General features: G+C 48.0%; 1 protein-coding gene across 3 annotated transcripts in view; it reads left to right on the forward strand.

The window, feature by feature from the left end:
- INTS1 (integrator complex subunit 1) overlaps positions 1–17,974 on the forward strand; it is a 35,604-nt gene extending 17,630 nt beyond the window's left edge. For 2 of the 3 annotated variants that reach the window (XM_077829180.1, XM_077829182.1), the window contains 24 exons: positions 53–220; positions 350–461; positions 1,927–2,088; positions 3,642–3,788; positions 4,189–4,287; positions 4,730–4,854; positions 5,516–5,770; positions 6,236–6,395; positions 7,166–7,306; positions 7,756–7,936; positions 8,014–8,137; positions 8,910–9,040; positions 9,190–9,277; positions 10,009–10,235; positions 11,299–11,422; positions 11,976–12,109; positions 12,527–12,719; positions 12,951–13,078; positions 13,856–13,968; positions 14,568–14,681; positions 15,790–15,860; positions 16,474–16,565; positions 16,726–16,835; positions 17,374–17,974. In XM_077829180.1, the coding sequence (XP_077685306.1) occupies positions 53–220; positions 350–461; positions 1,927–2,088; positions 3,642–3,788; positions 4,189–4,287; positions 4,730–4,854; positions 5,516–5,770; positions 6,236–6,395; positions 7,166–7,306; positions 7,756–7,936; positions 8,014–8,137; positions 8,910–9,040; positions 9,190–9,277; positions 10,009–10,235; positions 11,299–11,422; positions 11,976–12,109; positions 12,527–12,719; positions 12,951–13,078; positions 13,856–13,968; positions 14,568–14,681; positions 15,790–15,860; positions 16,474–16,565; positions 16,726–16,835; positions 17,374–17,489 (3,315 nt within the window). In that variant the 3' untranslated portion in view covers positions 17,490–17,974. The remainder of the gene's footprint in view (positions 1–52; positions 221–349; positions 462–1,926; positions 2,089–3,641; positions 3,789–4,188; positions 4,288–4,729; positions 4,855–5,515; positions 5,771–6,235; positions 6,396–7,165; positions 7,307–7,755; positions 7,937–8,013; positions 8,138–8,909; positions 9,041–9,189; positions 9,278–10,008; positions 10,236–11,298; positions 11,423–11,975; positions 12,110–12,526; positions 12,720–12,950; positions 13,079–13,855; positions 13,969–14,567; positions 14,682–15,789; positions 15,861–16,473; positions 16,566–16,725; positions 16,836–17,373) is intronic. The other variant, XM_077829181.1, reaches the window with a different exon arrangement.
- Positions 17,975–18,484: the final 510 nt, after the last annotated feature.

The following is an 18,484-nucleotide window of genomic DNA, read 5'->3' on the forward strand; positions in this document are numbered from 1 at the left end:
GTGAAGCAGGAGTGTCTGTGTGAAGATTTTCACAGGTGTTTTCTCCCCGCAGGATGTGGCCAGGCTCATAGTGGAACGCTCCACCATCATGTCTCATCTCTTCTCGAAACTCTCATACTGTGCTGAGTCAGAGGCAGTGCTGGTTGCTCTGCTCTCCATCTTCTCTTGCTACGTTAAGCGCATGCGCCAGAGCAAGGAAGGGGAGGAGGTGTACAGCTGGGTAAGCATCTCCCTCAATCTTCTTTGAGTCCTTCTCTTCCCTCCGGCTGTCTGCATCTCTCTATCTCTCCTAGCATTCCTATTTCTGTACTCTCTTTCATGGTTACTTATTTTCTTTCCCCTCCTATAGTCTGAGTCCCAGGATCAGGTGTTCCTTCGCTGGAGTAGTGGGGAAACAGCCACTATGCACATTCTTGTGGTCCATGCGATGGTCATTCTGTTGACGCTGGGACCACCTCAAGGTTAGTAATGTGTGTTGAAACGGATTCACATGAATCACTGCTCTGATGTAACTTCCTCCAGCCTGCACCATCCTGGAGAAGGAGGCAGTTGGGTCCTCATCCTGCACTGCTCAGGAAGCCAGGACACTTAAACGCGTAGACTTTAAAGTCAGAAGGGACCATTGTGATCATCTAGTCTGACTTCCTGCACTTTGCAGAACTTCACTCACTTCTGAAATAGACCTCTCACCTCTGGCTAAGTTACTAAAATCCTCACATGATGGTTTAAAGTCTTCAAGTTACAGAGAATTCACCATTTACACTCGTTTAAACCTGCAAGTGAAATGTACCCCATGCTTGAGGAGTTGCCTTCTTGTGAGGCATCTCTGATATTGATTGGTACTCCCTACAGTGTCCTTAGCTGTCTATATCAAAGGCCACAACAAAACCCACCTCTATACTGCCTTTACATCTTTACTAGATGCTCCAAATACCTGGCTATGTGGCATATGTGCAGAAGTAACTTGCATCCCACCCTGGTTCATTGCCTCTCGGTCAGGTGTAGCTCACTGCTTGCTGTGAAACCAAGGAGCATGGACGAAGGAGTGTGATGTAGAGTTTGCCTCTCCTCTTGTTTTTTTCCATTTCCCCTCCACTCTGCCAGCCATGATGACCTATTTGTTGTCCTCTCTTTCTCCCATCTGGGTTCTTCTAGCCACTCCAAATGCTGTGGGAATTTTCAAAGGCTCAGAGAGGGAGGGAGGTGCCCATTAACTAACTCCCCCTTTGGGCCTTTGAAAGTTATCCGGGCTCGAGTCCCAGCGTGTCCCACCTTTCTCCATTTCTGTCTCTTTGCCTGAAAGCCTTTTTGGGGCCAGGAGTTTTTTCTGTGTTACTGTTTGTTATAACTGGAGTGCCCAGCAGCGTACAAGTTACTTCACAAACAAGGCATGTATCTGCCCCAAAGAGCTTGTATTCTAAATACTAGACTAGACAACAATTCAGAGCAGCAACCAGCGGATATGTATGGGGCAGGGAGTGCAGGGCTTACAAATTCTTGTTTTGCCGCATGTGTTGCGAGCCTCTTAAGGTTATAAAGAAACGTACGTTTTACTTTTTTCTCTATTTGATTTAAGCACTTAGTCTCTGCTCAGCAAGTAACCCAAAATATCCTAGGAGCTGTTGGGAACATTTCAAATCCATTGTTCGGTTCAGTGGGTTATGTTTGAACATTGTTTTTATTGGCAGCATCCAATTTTAAAGTTACTGATGGGAATTCTCTCCCCCAGTGTAGCGTGAGAGTCAGACCATTTGGCATATGGCTCACATTCCTCTTATCCAATTTAAGCTTGTCTTTTGTTGCTGAAGCAGAATGGTGGTTTGCGGCCTCTTAACAAGGAAGTGACCTGGTTTATACTGAGAAGGGTGGGGTATATCAGTGTGTATAATGTGCATGTGGAATAACTTTTGTAACTGTTCTGGTAAGCAGGGGAAGGTGACTTTTGCGCCTTGCTGGACATTTGGTTCCCAGAGAAGAAGCCCCTCCCCACTGCCTTTCTTGTTGACACTTCAGAGGAGGCCCTGCTGCTTCCTGACTGGCTGAAGCTGCGCATGATCCGCTCCGAGGTCCCTCGTCTAGTGGATGCAGGTGAGTGGGGCCCAAGGGACACGTGCTGGGGGTTGGGTTGCCAAAGCCAATGAAAGATATGGAAATGCTGCATTGAAAAATTAGCCCAGCTCCTTTGAGGTCTCAGCCGTCTTTATCCCATAGGTGCTGTAGATGAGTGGAGGGATAGAGGGGAGTGTCTGTCTGTTAGCAGATTTGGATTTCTTTCTTTGCAGCAGAGAGGTTCCAAGCACAGGCCTCTTGCCTTGCTTCACTAGGCTGTTTGCTAAAGGGCTTCCATTGCCCTCCAACAGAGACTTAGGGACTTTGGGCTAGTCCAAGCGGGGACGTGTGTGTAGACCAGTGGTTCTCAGCCCCCAGACCACGTGCAGGCCAGTCAGCACACAGCGGCGGCCCATGTGATATCCTCAGGGCCATACAGGTAGTATATATATTGTGTGGATGCAGCCCACATAACCCAGAGAGAGCTGCATATGTGGCCCACAATGGTAAATAGATTGAGAACCACTGGTGTAAACTCTTCACTTACTCCTTACATACTACTCTGTGTTGTCTACCTTCAATCCCTTTCTTTTCTGGGAGGAGGGGTGCACTGGTACATGGGGACTAGTATAAAGTATTTAAGGACTGGGGCCGACTAGCATCAGGCTCCTGCAGTTCAATCCAAGTGGAAGGTGAATAAACAGCAGCATTCAATCGAGGGGGGTGGGAGGAGCCTTCTCTAGGCAGCTCTCGACTCCAATATCAAACCCCCTGGCACAATGCAGGCTGTTCTTTCTGCTTACCGTTGAGCTCTGTCCATGCCTGTCTTGCACTGGCTGTGGTTTTGGCATTTGCACCAGGCCGGGGAACTGTTCGGCCTCTAAAGTCTTATTAGGATTGTACTGCCAGCTTGACTATTGAGCTTTACCATTTATTTTAAAGGGAGCAAGGGCTGTGGAATTAGAGGACCTTCCTTTTACTTAAACCAGATCCATTTGTATTCCTTTGACTAAATTAACCTGCAGAAAACATACATCTGACCACTAGGGTGAGTGCATATCACAGCTTGCATAGCACACGACAGTGCCTACAATGGCAGTAGCAGTGCCTGAATAATATAACGGATAGCTGCATCTTTTAGCATCACGTGGCTCTTCACTGCTGTCTGTTCTTTGCATTCAGAGGTTTTGTCCCTTCCTTACTAATTAAATGACAGCTCTCTCTTGCCAGTGATTGAATTATTCAATAATTCCTGCCCGCGGCCATCAACAGAGAGGGTGGCAGTTATTTTTAATACAGATGATTTGGTTCCTGAGGTTTTGATCAAATTAAATGGAGGATCAAATTAACCCCGGAGTGAATTAACTGGAGGATGCAATAAGAAGGAAAATATGTGCAGAGTCTGTACAGGGCAAAGAGAAACCCATAAGCAGCTGTCAGTGTTGGCTTAGGTCCTGTGCAGCCCTGCTAGTAAAGGTGTCATTGATGGCGTGTCCAAAACCACATGGACCTGCTCACGAACATATCCTGCTCCTATGTGTGAGTGACTCAGAAACCTGAGGATTCTGACTGGCCATGTCTGCGTGTTTCAGCACTGCAGGATCTGGAACCGCAGCAACTGCTTCTCTTTGTTCAGTCCTTTGGGATCCCAGTCTCCAGTATGAGTAAACTCCTGCAGTACCTGGATCAGGCAGTGTCTCACGACCCACAGACGCTGGAGCAGAACATCATGGACAAGAGTAAGATCTTAAGATTAGGCTGTCTAGGAATCTGTCTCTTTCTGGACCTGCTGTTTAAATCCTCCTTTGTTAGCTCGAATCATTTTGCAGCTTCCTTGTAGGTTCCAAGATAGCTCAGCCTGACCTCTGTCAAGGCCACCTTAGCAGCCATTGCTGTCCACAGGGACCTGTCTGAGTAGGCTTGGAGTGTATTTCTCAAGGGTGTAGCATTTTCTATCTTAGCTCGTGAGAAATTTGGGATTGTTTGTGGGTGATTTCTGGCTGTCTGTGAAACAGGGTTTGTTCTTGCTGGGGTTTCTCTGTTCACTTGGAATGCGGAGGGGTGTGTAAATTCCCTGCAGAATGGGAGCTGTGCACATGGCAGCATTTGTATCCAACTTCAAATTTTGTCCTTTTTCAGATTACATGGCTCATCTTGTGGAGGTTCAGCATGAGAGAGGAGCTACGGGGGGGCAGACCTTCCACTCTCTGCTCACCACTTCCCTGCCAGCATGCCGAGGTATTGCGCAACATACACTAATCACTCTCACAACAAAGAACTGACCAATACGCCACCTCAGCCTTTTAGGCCCAGCTCTAGTCTGTCTTTCTGAAGTGTGGGTTGCTTTGTTGTCCTTCAGGCGGCTCCCAGGCTGAAAAAGGAGATCAGTCCCCTTCATACAAACTTCTCCACCAATGGACACCACCCCCAGCTAGAACTTCCCTATCTCCACTCCTGGACTAGGAGAGGAATTCTGGTTTCTCTGGAGGATTTTATTACAACAAATTCTATCCTTGTTTTTTTCTCCATGTTGTTTAGCTCCTCATGTTTGGTCTAAGGAGAAAAGGCTGCTGTTTACCTTTCTACCGGTTTGGGGTCTGTAAAACTGGGGCACATCTCTTCATTTGGGCCCCAATTGGTGACGCTTGCCTATGACAGTGTTCCTTTAATCTCTCTGCAGATGGTGCTGACACTCCAAAGCCCAAAACTAGTCCTGAGACCCCACAAGGACAGAGTAGGATCCGGGCGTTGACTCAGATCCGGGTCCTGGGTCCTGAGGATGACCTGGCGGGCATGTTTCTTCAGGTATTGTTACTGTATCTGTTATTTAGAGAATAGGTTTGTCTGCAGCTACTCCCTTCTGTATCCCCAGGCCCAAGAGCTGCAGTGCCTTTTCCAGACCCAACGCCTACATTCTAAGCCTGGTTTGATGAACTCTGGCCTCTTGCTTTCACAGTGCTTGGAAGGAGGGAGTTATAAGTCTTTGGTGGTGGGGGCCATGCTATTTTAAAGATAATGGAATTACTGATGGAAAGATCTTATGGTTAGAGCATGAGGTTGAGACCTAATTCTGCCACTATTAGTAGTTTTGTGGGCAAGTCACTTAACTGCTGTGCCTCAGTTTCCCTATCTGTGTGGCTCTACCTCTGAGGCTTAATTTGGTAATATTTATGAAGTGCTTGTGGATCCTTGGACAATAGTTGCTGTGTAAATGCAGGATATTAGTATCAGTAGTCTTATTTGATCTATATAGACACTGCTTTGCCTGTTCCTCCCTAGGTCACTAAAGTATTTGGAAAGCAGGTACTGTTAGGTCCCCTCTAGTGTACACGGTCAGAGCCACGTCTCCATGTCAGGGAACAACCCTATGTAAACCAATTCCCTGAAGCAGTGGCTGTTATTGTGCAGATGGTCCTTTTGTTTGTTTGTTCTCATACAAGCTTGCTGTCTTTCAATTTTCTGTCAGCTGTTCCCACTGAACCCGGATCCCCGGTGGCAGAATTCGAACCCGCGCCCCATCTCCCTGGCGTTACAGCAGGCACTGGGTCAGGAATTGGCTCGCATCCGCCAAGGGAACACACAGGTGACAGGGATTTCAGTGCGTCTTCTCCAGGCAGTGGCAGCATTGATGAACTCTCCACATAGCGGGGCTCTGGTGATGGCCATGCACCGAAACCACTTTATCTCCTGCCCACTGCTGCGTCAGCTGTGCCAGTACCAGGTGAGCCATGTGGGAGTGGGCTCTTGTCTAGCATGGAATTGGGGGCAGAGGGGAAGGGAGCAGTTAAGCTCAGACCTCTGAAAAAACCAGCAGCCTGTAGCACTGGCAGCCTTGCTCTTGGGGACTAGTAACTGCAGTACAGGAACACCCTAGAATAGCCTTCAGAGCAGGGAGAGATTTACCTTAGGAGATATACTGTATTAGTGAAGGAAGGCATTGAACTAGATCTATGTAGTTGTTCTGTATCCTTGCAAGTGAGTCTTTCCAGATGTGCATGGGGAGATGCAGGTCACAGAGTTGACATTCAGTGAGCTGGGGTTCCAGGTAGCCTGTCTGCTGTATGGGCCCATGCATGCTGCGGGCGTTATCGCCTTGTCATCTTTGTACAAACAATCCCCACCACCAGGACTCCCAGCTGCACCTTCCCTAGCTTTACACCTGTAACTTTTGGTATTCTCTCCCCAGCGCTGCGTACCCCAAGACACCGCCTTCTCCTCGCTCTTCTTTAAAGTCCTCATGCAGATGCTGCAATGGCTGGAGAATCCTGCTGTGGAAGATGGTCCTCTGCGTGCTCAGCTCAAGTCCTTTGCTGTGCAGTACTCTTCAAGGCATAGGATCAGTGATGGTAAGAGGCATTAAGCAGAGTGTGCATCTCGGAATGGACAAAGTGGGGCAGAGAAGGGTCAAAATCAGAACCTGATGCTGAGTCTAATGTGGCTGTTTTTCCACCCCCTTTCTGAGAATGAAATGGAGAGGGTTGTCATCGTTTCAGCATGTGGAGAGCTATATAGAAATGCCCAAGAGTAAAAAAGAAAGGGGGAGATTAGGTTGTGCTCATGTCCACATGTTGTTCGAGTGACATTAATAGGGACAGGAGGCAGCCAAAATGATTAATCATTAGGATAATTTGCAGTGAAGGCCCATCAGCTGATGGCCTCTTAGAGAGCAGGCAAGTGGGATTGTGGGAAATCTCGGGACTGTGGATATCAGAGTTGATGATGTGAATGTAGTTGTCCTTGATTTAACACTGTCAAGAGACTGCAAGGTGAAACAGTTCCACGCCGTTGTTTGTTTTGCTGTCCATCATCTAGCCAGAGTTCCAAGGCCGGGGGATCTGGAGAGCACAGCCAAAAGTACAAGCTTGAGGTTTGGACTTAACTGCCTTTGGGTTGACCATAGGGTCTTCTAGCCATAGATGCTTGTGACTCCGGCCCCAGCACTCTGTTGGGGTTTTTTGATGGGCACGAAAGTGCTAGTGTGTGCAGGTTTCAGATGTTAAGCTCTTAGAAAGTCATGTGAAGTGTTTGTATGAAAGAAGCCACAGCAAGGCTGGCGGAATAATTAAAGGAGGACCCTGGTGTGGCTTAGTGGTACTGATGCTGTGATTCCCTGCAGTTCGAGGTGGGTTCCTGCACCTGGCAGAAGCACTGGCATTCCGTCGTGACCCTGATGTGATCAGCTCCACTGTACGAGCCATCATGGCAACCCTGAAATCTGGAGAGAAGTGTAATGTGGAGCCAGAACTCATCAGCAAAGGTATGGCTATCCTTCTGCCCTGCCTTCTGGAACTGCCATTGGTATTGGGGACAGAACAGAGATGTGCATGCTTGCTCCACTGCTTAGTGGGAGTGTAGAGCTGGGGAGACTGCTTTTGCTCTCCTGGATCAAGGGTTCTGACCTACTGGAAGGTTGCTCCTCTCTCATTTTACCTCCTTTTGTTGCATTCTGTCATATTGGTTTATAAGCTGCTTGGGACAGGGACAGGAACTGAGAAACAGCGCATAATGCTGGGTTCTGCTTCCCTAGTGAATAGTAGAGTATCCATAACTTCTGTAGAAAGTTCCAAGACTGCCCTGTCTCTCACTGAGATTCACTGTAAGGGAGTGCAGTACTAACCGGCTTCATGAAAGATACAATCATCTGGCTCACCAACTTCACACTGCCTCCCAAAGCCTCTGAGAGAAGTCTCTTTCTCCCTCTGTTAGTCCTTCAAGGTCTGATTGAAACACAGTCTCCTTACATGGAGGAGCTTCTGACTGTCCTCTTCTCGGTTACCATTGAGACCACAGCCAGGTTCCCTGCCATGAGACCAATTGCTGTGGTGAGCTCTCTGCTGCTCCAGGAGAAAGAGGAGACACCTGTGAAGAAGGAGTTGGATAGCAGCAGGTGAGTCTCGGGGTGGTTGGTACTGGTCACTGTCTGGTTTTGTGGCACCTTTCCTGATATTTGTGCTGTGCTCTTAGTGCTGAAGCTGCTCGTCTAGGGCCCTCCTCGGGCCTTCTCAATGACTGGCTGGAGATGCTGGACCCTGAAGTAATCAGCAGCTGCCCAGACCTCCAGCAAAAGTTGCTGTTCTCCTGGAACACGGTACGAATCTCTCAGCCAGGAATGAATCTTAAACTGAAGCCCCTTTCTTGAGCTGCAGCCTTCAAGTCTGAATCCCTCAGTCTGTTCCACTGTATTAGCTAGTGGGAGAAGGGGTCTGTTCTGCTCCACCGATAAGAGCACGTTCTACACCAATGGTCACCAACCAGTTAATCACGATCGACTGGTCAATCCTAGAGGATCTCTCTTAGGGGCAGGGTAGATCTTGAGTTGCCCTTAAATTCAAAAAGTGATCTTGGGCATAAAAAGGTTGGAGACCACTGCTATACACAGTGATGCCAATTCCAGAGCAGCACAGTCTGTCTCTAAAGAGGGCCTGTAGTGAATTCTTCTCTGGGTGGGATTTTGCACTCCATGTCACTGCCATCCTGGAATCTTGGCATTTCGGTAGCCCCCTTCTCCCAGGCTCTCTCAGCACTGTACAGCTATCAGTTACTTAGTCCACAGCAGACCTGCGGCTAGGTTTTCTCACCATTTTACAGATGGGCAAACAGAGGTTTGGAGAGGGCTACTTGCCCAGCAACATGCAGGGCCAGAGTCAAGACTGGAACTCATCAGTCTTGGGTTCTGATCACTTGCTCTAACTGTTAGGCTTCACTGCTGCTCTAATCCTATGTCCTCAATTTTTCATGTTCCATGCACAATCTGTATCCTCTGTTCTAAGTGTATCTGAGCCCTCCTCTGCTACTCCTACCCCCTCTACCTAAGTGTCCTAAAATGGATTCAGACTTCCATCTCTCCCTGTTCTCTCCAGACTAAAGGTTATTCTGGGTCTCAGGTGCCCTCTTTTCGCCCATATCTGTTGGCTCTCCTAACTCACCAGTCCAGCTGGACAACATTGCACCAGTGCATCAGGATTCTGCTTTGCAAAAACCGGGAGCAAAGGTGAGTCTTTCAGATACCAATATTATATTTGCAGACATTCCCTTCTTCCAAAGCTCCAGTGATTTGTAGAATCTATCGACTCAGGGCTATGGTGTCTCTAATCTCAAACTTGCTGTTGAACCCATTGAAATTTTTCTGTCTTCTGGCAGGTTTGACCCGACTGCATCCTTAGATTTCTTGTGGGCCTGTATTCACATCCCTCGGATCTGGCAGGGAAGGGACCAGAGAACTCCTCAGGTAGTGGTTTAAATCCTTCATAGTCCCTCTCAGGATGGGAGAAGGGGATGTGCTTTTCACACTGGCCTGGTTTTCCATGATGTCTTGGGGGACCCTGGTGTATAATAGCAGATTTGCTGCCAGCACCCCAGCACATTTGTAATCTCTTGTGCTACAGTTGCACATGGAGATGGTGATTCACAGTTTTGGTTCAGAACTGATACAAATAAATGTAAATTTTCCCAGATGTAAAACTTTCACTGCAACAAAACAAGCGTCTGGTTGTAGCTCTTGCAGAGACTGTTAAGAGTTATAGTGAAAATGTAGCCACATAGCTGCATCTTTGCAGAACTAACTGTCCGGTAGGCAAGTACAGATGGAGTGAAAGAATAATTCCCCCCTTTGGGTTGGGAAGTGTAAGCCACCCCCAGTGGGGAGCTCTTTGTCCAAGTTTGTGTAGTGGATGAATTGTCAGTTCCTTTCTAGCCAGATGCCAAGGGATGGAAGTTGATATATTGTGAAAAATTGGGGTAGAGAAGGGAGGTGCAAAGCCCCTCATTTTGGGGGGGGGGAGGGAGAGGGATTATATTTTGCCTGGTTTCCCATTCCTGGGCATGGTGCAATTTTTAAGCGAGGTACAAAGGGAGTTTTTGTCATGTAAAGGATTATCTTCCTGTTTGAGAGTGTGTGACTAAGGTTATTGGCCAGCCCTTGCCCCTGGCTTCACCTTGAGAGTGTTTGTGCTGTTACAGAAACGTCGAGAGGAGTTCGTGCTCCAGTTAAAGGCATCAGAGTTGATCAGTTTGGTTGAGCTGATCTTGGCTGAGTCCGAAACCAGAAGCCAGAATACAGAGGAAGCCTCCTGCACGCTCATCCAATCACGGTTACCCCTGTTGCTCAGCTGTTGTCATGGAGACCTAGAGAGTATTAAAAAAGTAACAGAGTATCTGACGGGCTGTATCCAGCAGTGGGGCAGCAGGTGAGGATGCAGAAATGAACGAACCTTGAGTCCATCGCACTCAGCAGTTACTTAGGTGGCTATTTGGGCAGCCACGTGACCCAAATGAGGCTTGCCAAGGCTGCTTTGCTAGGATCGCTGCATTTCAGAATGCATCTAGAAACTGCCCAGTATGTTACCTTCATGTCAGCTTAGAAACAGTTTGACTCTGAATGTGATACTCTGGTTATCTGTATGTGTCTTTTCTGTAATTCAAGATCGAATTGCTCCATTTTACAACTCAGAAAGTGTGTTTCTAGCTGCCAGCCCTGCATCCACCCTCCCACCTCCCCAGAACTGGAAGTCAAGTGATGTTTTCTCTACCTGTGAAATCATCACTGGTAATCCATTCTGCAGCTGGAACTGAGCTGACTCTTTTGATGATTGTGCTGAAGGCGGAATGGAGCCCAGCCTGCTCTCTATAGCTATATGGGCTCTGCAGTGCTAACAGAAAAGAGCACGTATATGTCAGTAAATCAAGCCAATCTAAATCCTGGACTCATCTATGGTGGAGCTGGAAAAGACTTTCTAGGTTATCTGGACTGTCCCCCTGCTGATGCAGGATGTGACTCAGCCATGTGGAGAGCAGGTGTGCTGAGTCAGAATGGGCCATTTTGTATAATCACTTTTTACTTTAATTACTTTTTAAATGAGGGATTCACTCTTTGATGGTAGGATTTGCATTTTTAACACTGATGTTGTGCAGAAACTCTGCTTTCTGGACTTTAAGAGGGACTTACTGGTTGCCATATGCCCAGTGGCAGCTTTGCAATTGCAGTGCTTTCTGCTAGAGAATCAGAGGCAGTCTCACTGGAAAGCTCCGTGGAACTGCTCTGAAAAGCAGGCAGCTCTAAGGAGGCTATCTCAGAGTGAAGTGCTATTAAGTCAGCAGTACGGCGGTGGTTGTAGTTATTTGCTTCTAGCTGTTTAGGATGTGCAGCTGGGGAGGGGCGGAGTGTGGATATTAAGGCCTCTGATCTGCATCAGACACTTTCTCCTTGGCCTAGGAATGTAACCGTGCATTGTCATCTCCTTTCTCTTTCAGCTCAGTGGGAAAACGCTGCCAGGACCTTCTTCTGCAGCTCTACCTGCAGCTGCCGGAGCTCCTTGTGCCCATGCCTGAGACACTGCTGACCAGGGAAGGGGCTGCAGACAGCAGTACCTGCAAAGTAAGGAGTAAAGGGACATAGAGGCAACAGAGTATGCTTCTCTGTTCTTTAAATCCATGTGATGAGCATGGGAGCTGAGTTAATAGGCAGGTTGCAAAAAGAACAAACACACTGCCTTGGACTGTAACCTTCTTCATCTTGATCCCATGTGGAGCTCCCACCTTTTGCTTCCCTTAACTCCAGAACACACTGGACTTTTAACATTTTGTCCTTGTCTAAACCCCGGCAATATAAAGACTGCAGGTATTTTCCTGTGTGATATAAAGGCTTAATTAACACGCCTGCATTCTCCCAGGTTATGTTAGGCACCTTGTTATTATATGAGAAGCAGAAATGTTCAGCTCCTGCTTTCACAGATGGGAAAAATGAGGGACTTGGGACTGTAGATCCCTTGCTTGTTGGAAGGTTGATGGCTTACCTGAAAATCAAATTTAATTTTTTTTAACCCTCTCCCTACTTAAAAGGAAACTTGGAACCCCACCGATAGGCTGAAAACTTGCTCCTCCAGCTTCAAGCCATTGAACTTTGTTTTATCAACTATGATTCTTTCTAGCTTGATGCCCTGGTTCACAGATTCATCACCCTCCTCGCAGAAGCCAGCGATTCCAAGTCAGCTGAGAGCCGTGTATGGGATGCCAACATGGCATGCAGGAAGCTATCTGTGGCTCACCCCATCCTTCTGCTTAGGTACTGCCCTTCTGGCCCTTCTCTTCACCAGGCCAGCGGCTGGAGCCTTTTCAGCTGGACCTCTGTGTCAGTATTAGCACTCACCCCAGAACGAGAACGACATTCCCACTGCAAACCTGATTATAGCACTGGAGCATGCTCCTGTGTATAAAAGAGATGCTATGAGCAGCAGACCCACTCAAGCCGTCTCTCCTGATGAGGTGATGCCTCTGCTAGCAGAGGAGTCTTTTGGAGGTGGGCAGCGAAGAAGAGAAATGTGGTGGGAAGGGGAATTTGTCTGGTCGTGGACATAGGGATCAGAGCATGAAATCTTGCAGAGGCTGAGGAGAGGGATGAGCTGAATATCTTAGAGTTGATTCTGTTACACAGTTGCTCTGGAAGGGCTTTGGAATTTAATGCTTTACTTTTGCATTTCAGACACTTGCCAATGATCGCAGCTCTGCTTCATGGGCGGGTACATCTCAATTTCCAGGAGTTTCGGCAACAGAACCACCTGACTTTCTTCATCCATGTCCTGGGGATCCTGGAGCTGCTTCAGCCACAGGTGTTCCAGAGTGAGCACCAGGGGGCGCTATGGGACTGTCTTCTCTCCTTCATTCGCCTGCTACTGGTAGGAGAACATTACCCTTTACAGACTGCATACAGCCAGCCAACTACTAGGGGGAGAAGTTGGTATCTGACCATCTCAGGGTGCTGTGTGTCACACTTTACATGTGTGTATACTGTGTGTGCTTGTACGAATACATGTGCACAAACGGGGAGGGGAAGGACGCGTGGACTTTCAGGCTTCCCCTGGGTGTTAGTGGTTTCGGTTAAGTGTGGTCTCCCTCCATCCCTCCAGAATTACAGGAAGTCCTCACGTCATCTGGCTGCCTTCATTACCAAATTCGTCCAGTTCATTCACAAGTACATCACGTGCAATGCCCAGGCTGCTGTGTCTTTCCTGCAGAAACATTCTGACCCGCTCCAGTAAGTGTTCTATTCTGACCTTACTCCCATTGCTATGGTGCCCCCCCCCCCCCCCGCTGTGATTGCCCATCTACCTGGCATTACTTGGCTGCCAGCAAATTCAGTAGTTTTTGCTGATGCACAGGCAAAGGGCCATCTGTTGGGATTGCTGTCCACCTTAAAAATAAATAAATTGCTGGAGTCACAGTCTCCTAACCAGATAGGAAACAACAAGAGCAAAGTTACTATTGAGCTTTTATTACAGTGCTTTTCCCTAGAGATTTCCATGTGCTTTTAAAAGGTACATGAGCAATAGTGTCCCTTTTACAGATGGGAAAATGAGGTACAGGATGGTTAAGAGACTGGCTGCAGCTCACAGAGACTCCAGGAATAGAACCTAGGTTTCCTAACGCGCACACATAGGACACTGCATATTACCAGGCAGGCAGCAGCAGAGTTCTCCCCCAGACTAGTGGATACAGGGTCCCATCTGCAAGTACATGGGACAATATATTTTGGCCCCCCCTAGAGGGAGGGAGCTGGAGTTGCCATGCTGCTTCAGCAGTTCTGGCTACTGTCTGTTTTCTGTCTCGTCTGTTGACGCCTCTTTGTCCATTACTTGATTCCTCGTTCTCTACCCTTTATTCTCCTTCTCCCACAGTGACTGAAACTAATCTTTGTTCCTCTTCCCCACACGTTCACATTCATACATGTACCCTCAGCTTGTTCCTTTTCACTCCCGGATGTTGAGCTGATTGTTGCTGGTTTATGCCAGAGATGCCTTTTCTTTTACCATAGTGACCTGTCATCAGATAACAGTGACCTAGTGATGCTGAAATCTCTCCTGGCTGGGCTAAGCTTGCCCAGTAAGAGTGGTGTCTTGGACAGAGGCTCTGAAGAAGAAAAGGATGGTGAGTGTGTGTAACTCTTTGGGCTAGATCAATGATCCCCACCCCTGTGCTATGTTTTGGAGTTCTGTTGCTTCTATGTGGACTTCAGTCTGAGCTCTGCACTCCCAGCTCTAATAGGACAGTGAAGGGGGGAAGGAAAGGAACTGAGGGTGAAGGTTGTGTCCTCATAGACATTCCTGTGAGGAACTGGTCAGCAGTAGTGAAACCAGTGCCTGGGAAGGGGTAAATACTGACTTCTCACTTGTTATAACTCTCGGAGCTTCCCAATGCAGTGGAATAGCAGCACCAAAGGTATATATTGCTAGGGAGTCTGCTCTCCTCTGCTTGTCTTCAGGCTAGCCCTTCAGGAAGATCTCCTAAGGATACATCTGCTCCTTCCCTACTCATAGACATCATCCTGACTTCTGATAGGATTGTCCCTTAGGAAATTCTGTGGGTGTTACAGGGGCTAAAGATAGTTACCTCTCCCTTTCCTGAGCAGATGCCCTGGTAAGGGGACAGTAGACAGTGATGTAATCCATTGACTGGGAATGCCAGATTCACCTTCATTTTAAATGTGCAGAGCATGCCTGGGAGTTAACTATTTCTCTCTGTCCTAGATGAAGCAGCCGCCGGCTCTCTGCCCCTGGTCAGTGTGTCCCTCTTCACTCCCCTCACTCCAGCGGAAATGGCCCCATACATGAAGAGACTCTCCAGGGGCCAGACTGTGGAGGGTAAGTGGAGACTGCTTTCCCAGAGCACCTCATAGACTTTACAGACAGGAATCACTCTACCCACCTCCTCTTGGCTGGAACATGGTAGCTGCTCCTAGCCACACTTCCCGAGAATGTTAGACCAGAACTACAGGAAGCATATAGACAAAAATCAGCTCAACTAGTATTTGGCTGGGACAGGAGAAGCTGGTTTGCAGCCATGAGCCCTGTGCAGGGACGCCACCAGCAGCCAGATAAGTTCATCTAGAATTGAAACCATAGCCTATAGTCTTCTAAACCATGCAGTCCCTGTAAGAGAAGCTGCAAATCTCCTAAAGCCAGTATGCATCTCATGAGCTAAACAAGGTTGAATCTGTTCTGTGTTTGGATGGGAGACCTCCCAGGACAATTTAGGTGCTCTGGGAAGTGATGTGGTTGATTCACTGAGTGGTACTTTGCTAAGGGTCAGTACTGAACCAGTGTCCCAGCACAGCATTTGGGGTGCTGTGTTGCTGGAAGTGCCGTCTTTTTGGATGAGATATAACATTTAAAGTTCCAGCTCCCCATTTTAGGTTATCAAAAATCCCCTTGTGCTCTCCACAGAAGTTCAGGCTGTTAGCATAGTATCCTAGGGAGCTACAGTTTGCTTCTCTAAGGTTCTTTTAATATCATTTACATCCAGTATTCTTCACTATCCTGATCTGGGACATTACTGTGTGGGGTTAGCCCACTGCTGCCCAACTCAGAAATAGGGAACAGGATCCCTACGTGTGCATGGTTTGCAGATTTGCTTGTCATGATGTTGCGGTATGAGGCCTTATATAAAGATCAATCTCTGTTACAACTGAAATTGATCCAGAACTGAAACTTGCCACAGACAGCAATGCTAGCAACTAATGCGGCCTCTGCTGGGGCAGTTCTGGAGGTGTTGATCCATAGTACAGAGCATCCTTCTAAGGTCCTCTTTGAAGCATCATCTCTGTCTTTTAGCTTTGCATGCCAGGTTGAAAGACTTTATAGCTCAGCAGAGGACTCTTGTGTTTGAGACAAATGTTCCTTTTGGAGCTTTGCGGACTCCGCTATGTTGAAAGGAAGGTTTACCCTTTTCCATCTGTGACATTCCCCCCAGATATCTTGGAGGTGCTGAGTGATGTTGATGAGATGTCCAGACGGAGACCAGAAATTCTCTCCTTTTTTGCTGTGAGTATATGCAGCCCAGAAGTGGCTTTTGGAAATTCACTTGCTGTGATGGGGGATTCCTTGCAGCAGAGTCTACCTTGCACAGTTTATTCAGGTGTTATTTTCCCTCTGCTTTATCAGGTCATTATCACGGTGTCTGTGGGTAGGCCAGTTGTGAGGAATTACCTTCTCAGTTAGTTTAGGCCTTCAACTGCCACATGAGTGTGTGCACTAAGCCATTTATACACGTGTGCTCTCTCACACACACGCACACACACTTCCCCTCTCCTTCTCTCCGTTACGCTGGGTCCCTGTCACCCCGTAATATCAGTCTAGAGAGAAAGGGGAACAGTTCTGCAGGAAAAACTTCGTGAGGGACCAGGGAAATTGATGTAGATCCAATTGTCCTGTTTAGAGCAAGAGAAAAACCCCTCTGGATGCTTAAAGCAATCACAACTGGCTGATCCTTCTTACAGATAGAAATCCCCTGCATGTGACCCTGGCTCAGCATTAACTTGCTGGATAGATGGTTAGCGGGCTGGAGCAGTGCCGCACGGGTGGTAATGTGAGCCTGAAGTGCTTGTTCTCAGTGTCACCATGGGATCTCTTGCTGATCAGCCTTGTCTCCTCTCAGACTAACCTGCAAAGATTGATGAGCTCTTCAGAAGAGTCCTGCCGGAATCTGGCCTTCAGCCTGGCTCTGCGCTCAATTCAGAACAACCCCAGGTGAGAAATGGAGATATCCATGAATGTCAGGCTTCTCCTGAGTCCCTTCCTCCTCTGTCAGCCATGTGCCCTGCATTGTCCTATGTACGGCTCTGACTCTTTCTTGCTCCCTTGATGCTAAGAGTGGGGATGCTAAGACGGTGCTATGTTTTGTTCCCAGCATTGCTGCTGATTTCCTCCCCACTTTCATGTACTGCCTTGGCAGCCGAGACTTTGAGGTGGTGCAGACAGCGCTGAGAAACCTTCCTGAATACACCCTTCTCTGCCAAGGTAGGTCTAGGCTTCTGCGTTTGCTGCTGCACACTCAGCCGTGAGAGGCTGGAAACTGATTTTTCCAGAGGATCTCCTTCAACTGCTTTCAGTGTCGGATTTATTTGTGTCTGTATTGGAAACTGGAATTTCCTGGGAAGTTCTCGCTAGACATTGGTGCTTGGTTCGGTGCTATTTCCTGGCCTGCCCAGTGGCAGCTTCACTCTGAACGCCACGGAAGGAATTTATTGCGGGGACTCCCCATGTTGCCAGCATTGGCTTCTCTCTAACAGTTCTGATCATGTAGCAATTTTCCTCTTCGAGTTAAGGAGCTTTGTATTCATCAGATACTTGTCTGGAGTGTTAATTGTATGCCTGGGCGTGATGGTGTGTAGTTACTGCCTTTCCCCATCTGGAAAGTTTAAAACTTAGTTCCGCTGCACTGGTGTTTTCTCTTGCTGGGACTAGTCCTAGCACTTCCTCTGTGCCGTATGATTGTTACTGGCAAGTCAGGACTGGTTAGACCAGTTCTCTTACCCTTCTCTTTTCCCCTTCGCAGAGCATGCAGCAGTGTTATTGCACAGGGCCTTTCTGGTTGGGATGTATGGACAAATAGACACCAGCTCGCAGATTTCAGAGGCCTTGAAGGTTCTGCATATGGAAGCCATGATGTGAACATCGATGCCCCAGGAACTGATTTGTCCAGTTGACTTGAATCGCTGTGAGGAAGCACTTTGTATTCCAGCCTGTGGGCTGGGGGGGACAAGAGAGAGTGATCATGGAAGGCCAGCCTAAGCAGAAGGAGAGCTCACGCCTGGGGTCTGACTGAAGGAATACAGGGATAGATCCTACTTAGGACATCACTTCGGTGGGAGCAAAGGGGCTTCTAAGCATGGTGTATTACAAGGGACCACATCCTTGGGATCTTGGATGGTATTTACCACTTTCTGTTGGGCAGTGGCTATGACTTCAATCACCACCTCACATCCAGGAGACCATGGCATTTGGGGTAGGGGAAGGGAGAGTTGCCGGGGGCTCTCTAAGCTTGTGACCTCTGGATTGTCCTTTGCATGTTGGAGAGAACACAGAAATCTGTACAGAGCAAGAGACTCAGTGTTACTGTTTGTGACTCCTTTTTAAATTAAAACTCTTCTAGTTCCTATTAGGCTCCCTGCCGGCATTACTGCTTTTCTGCATTAGGCTCGGTCCTTCTCCGAGTCCCTCTCTAGGCTCTCTCTCCGTCTTTCCTTTGGACGGCTGTTCCGCAAGACGGGACTTTTACAGAAAACCTAGTTGCAGCCCTCTACAGCCAAAGTGGACTCTTCCCCTTTGCCAGCAGCGTTTGTTTGTTCCTTGTTCCTTCTGCTGCACAAGCAGAAAACCATTCTGGAGGATATGGAGGTGGGCCCAGCCTCTGCCAGATTGACCTTCCTTGCTTGGGCCGTGGCAGCCAGAGCTGCCACATTAGGGATTGCTGTTCATTACTATTTTTGTATGTCAACAAAGGGTGCCTTGCTACGCCCACAGAAACCCCTCCGTGGCAGCAGAGTATACACAGAAAGCATCTTTGATGATCCGACAACATTTTCCCTTGGGTTCTGCCATTTACTTAGTGCACCAGTATCCCTGCAGACAGACTCCTTACCTCCAGGTGGGAGGGCGGGCCGTGT

The sequence above is a fragment of the Eretmochelys imbricata genome, chromosome 10, assembly GCF_965152235.1.
Source record: "Eretmochelys imbricata isolate rEreImb1 chromosome 10, rEreImb1.hap1, whole genome shotgun sequence".
NCBI classification, from domain to species: domain Eukaryota; kingdom Metazoa; phylum Chordata; order Testudines; family Cheloniidae; genus Eretmochelys; species Eretmochelys imbricata.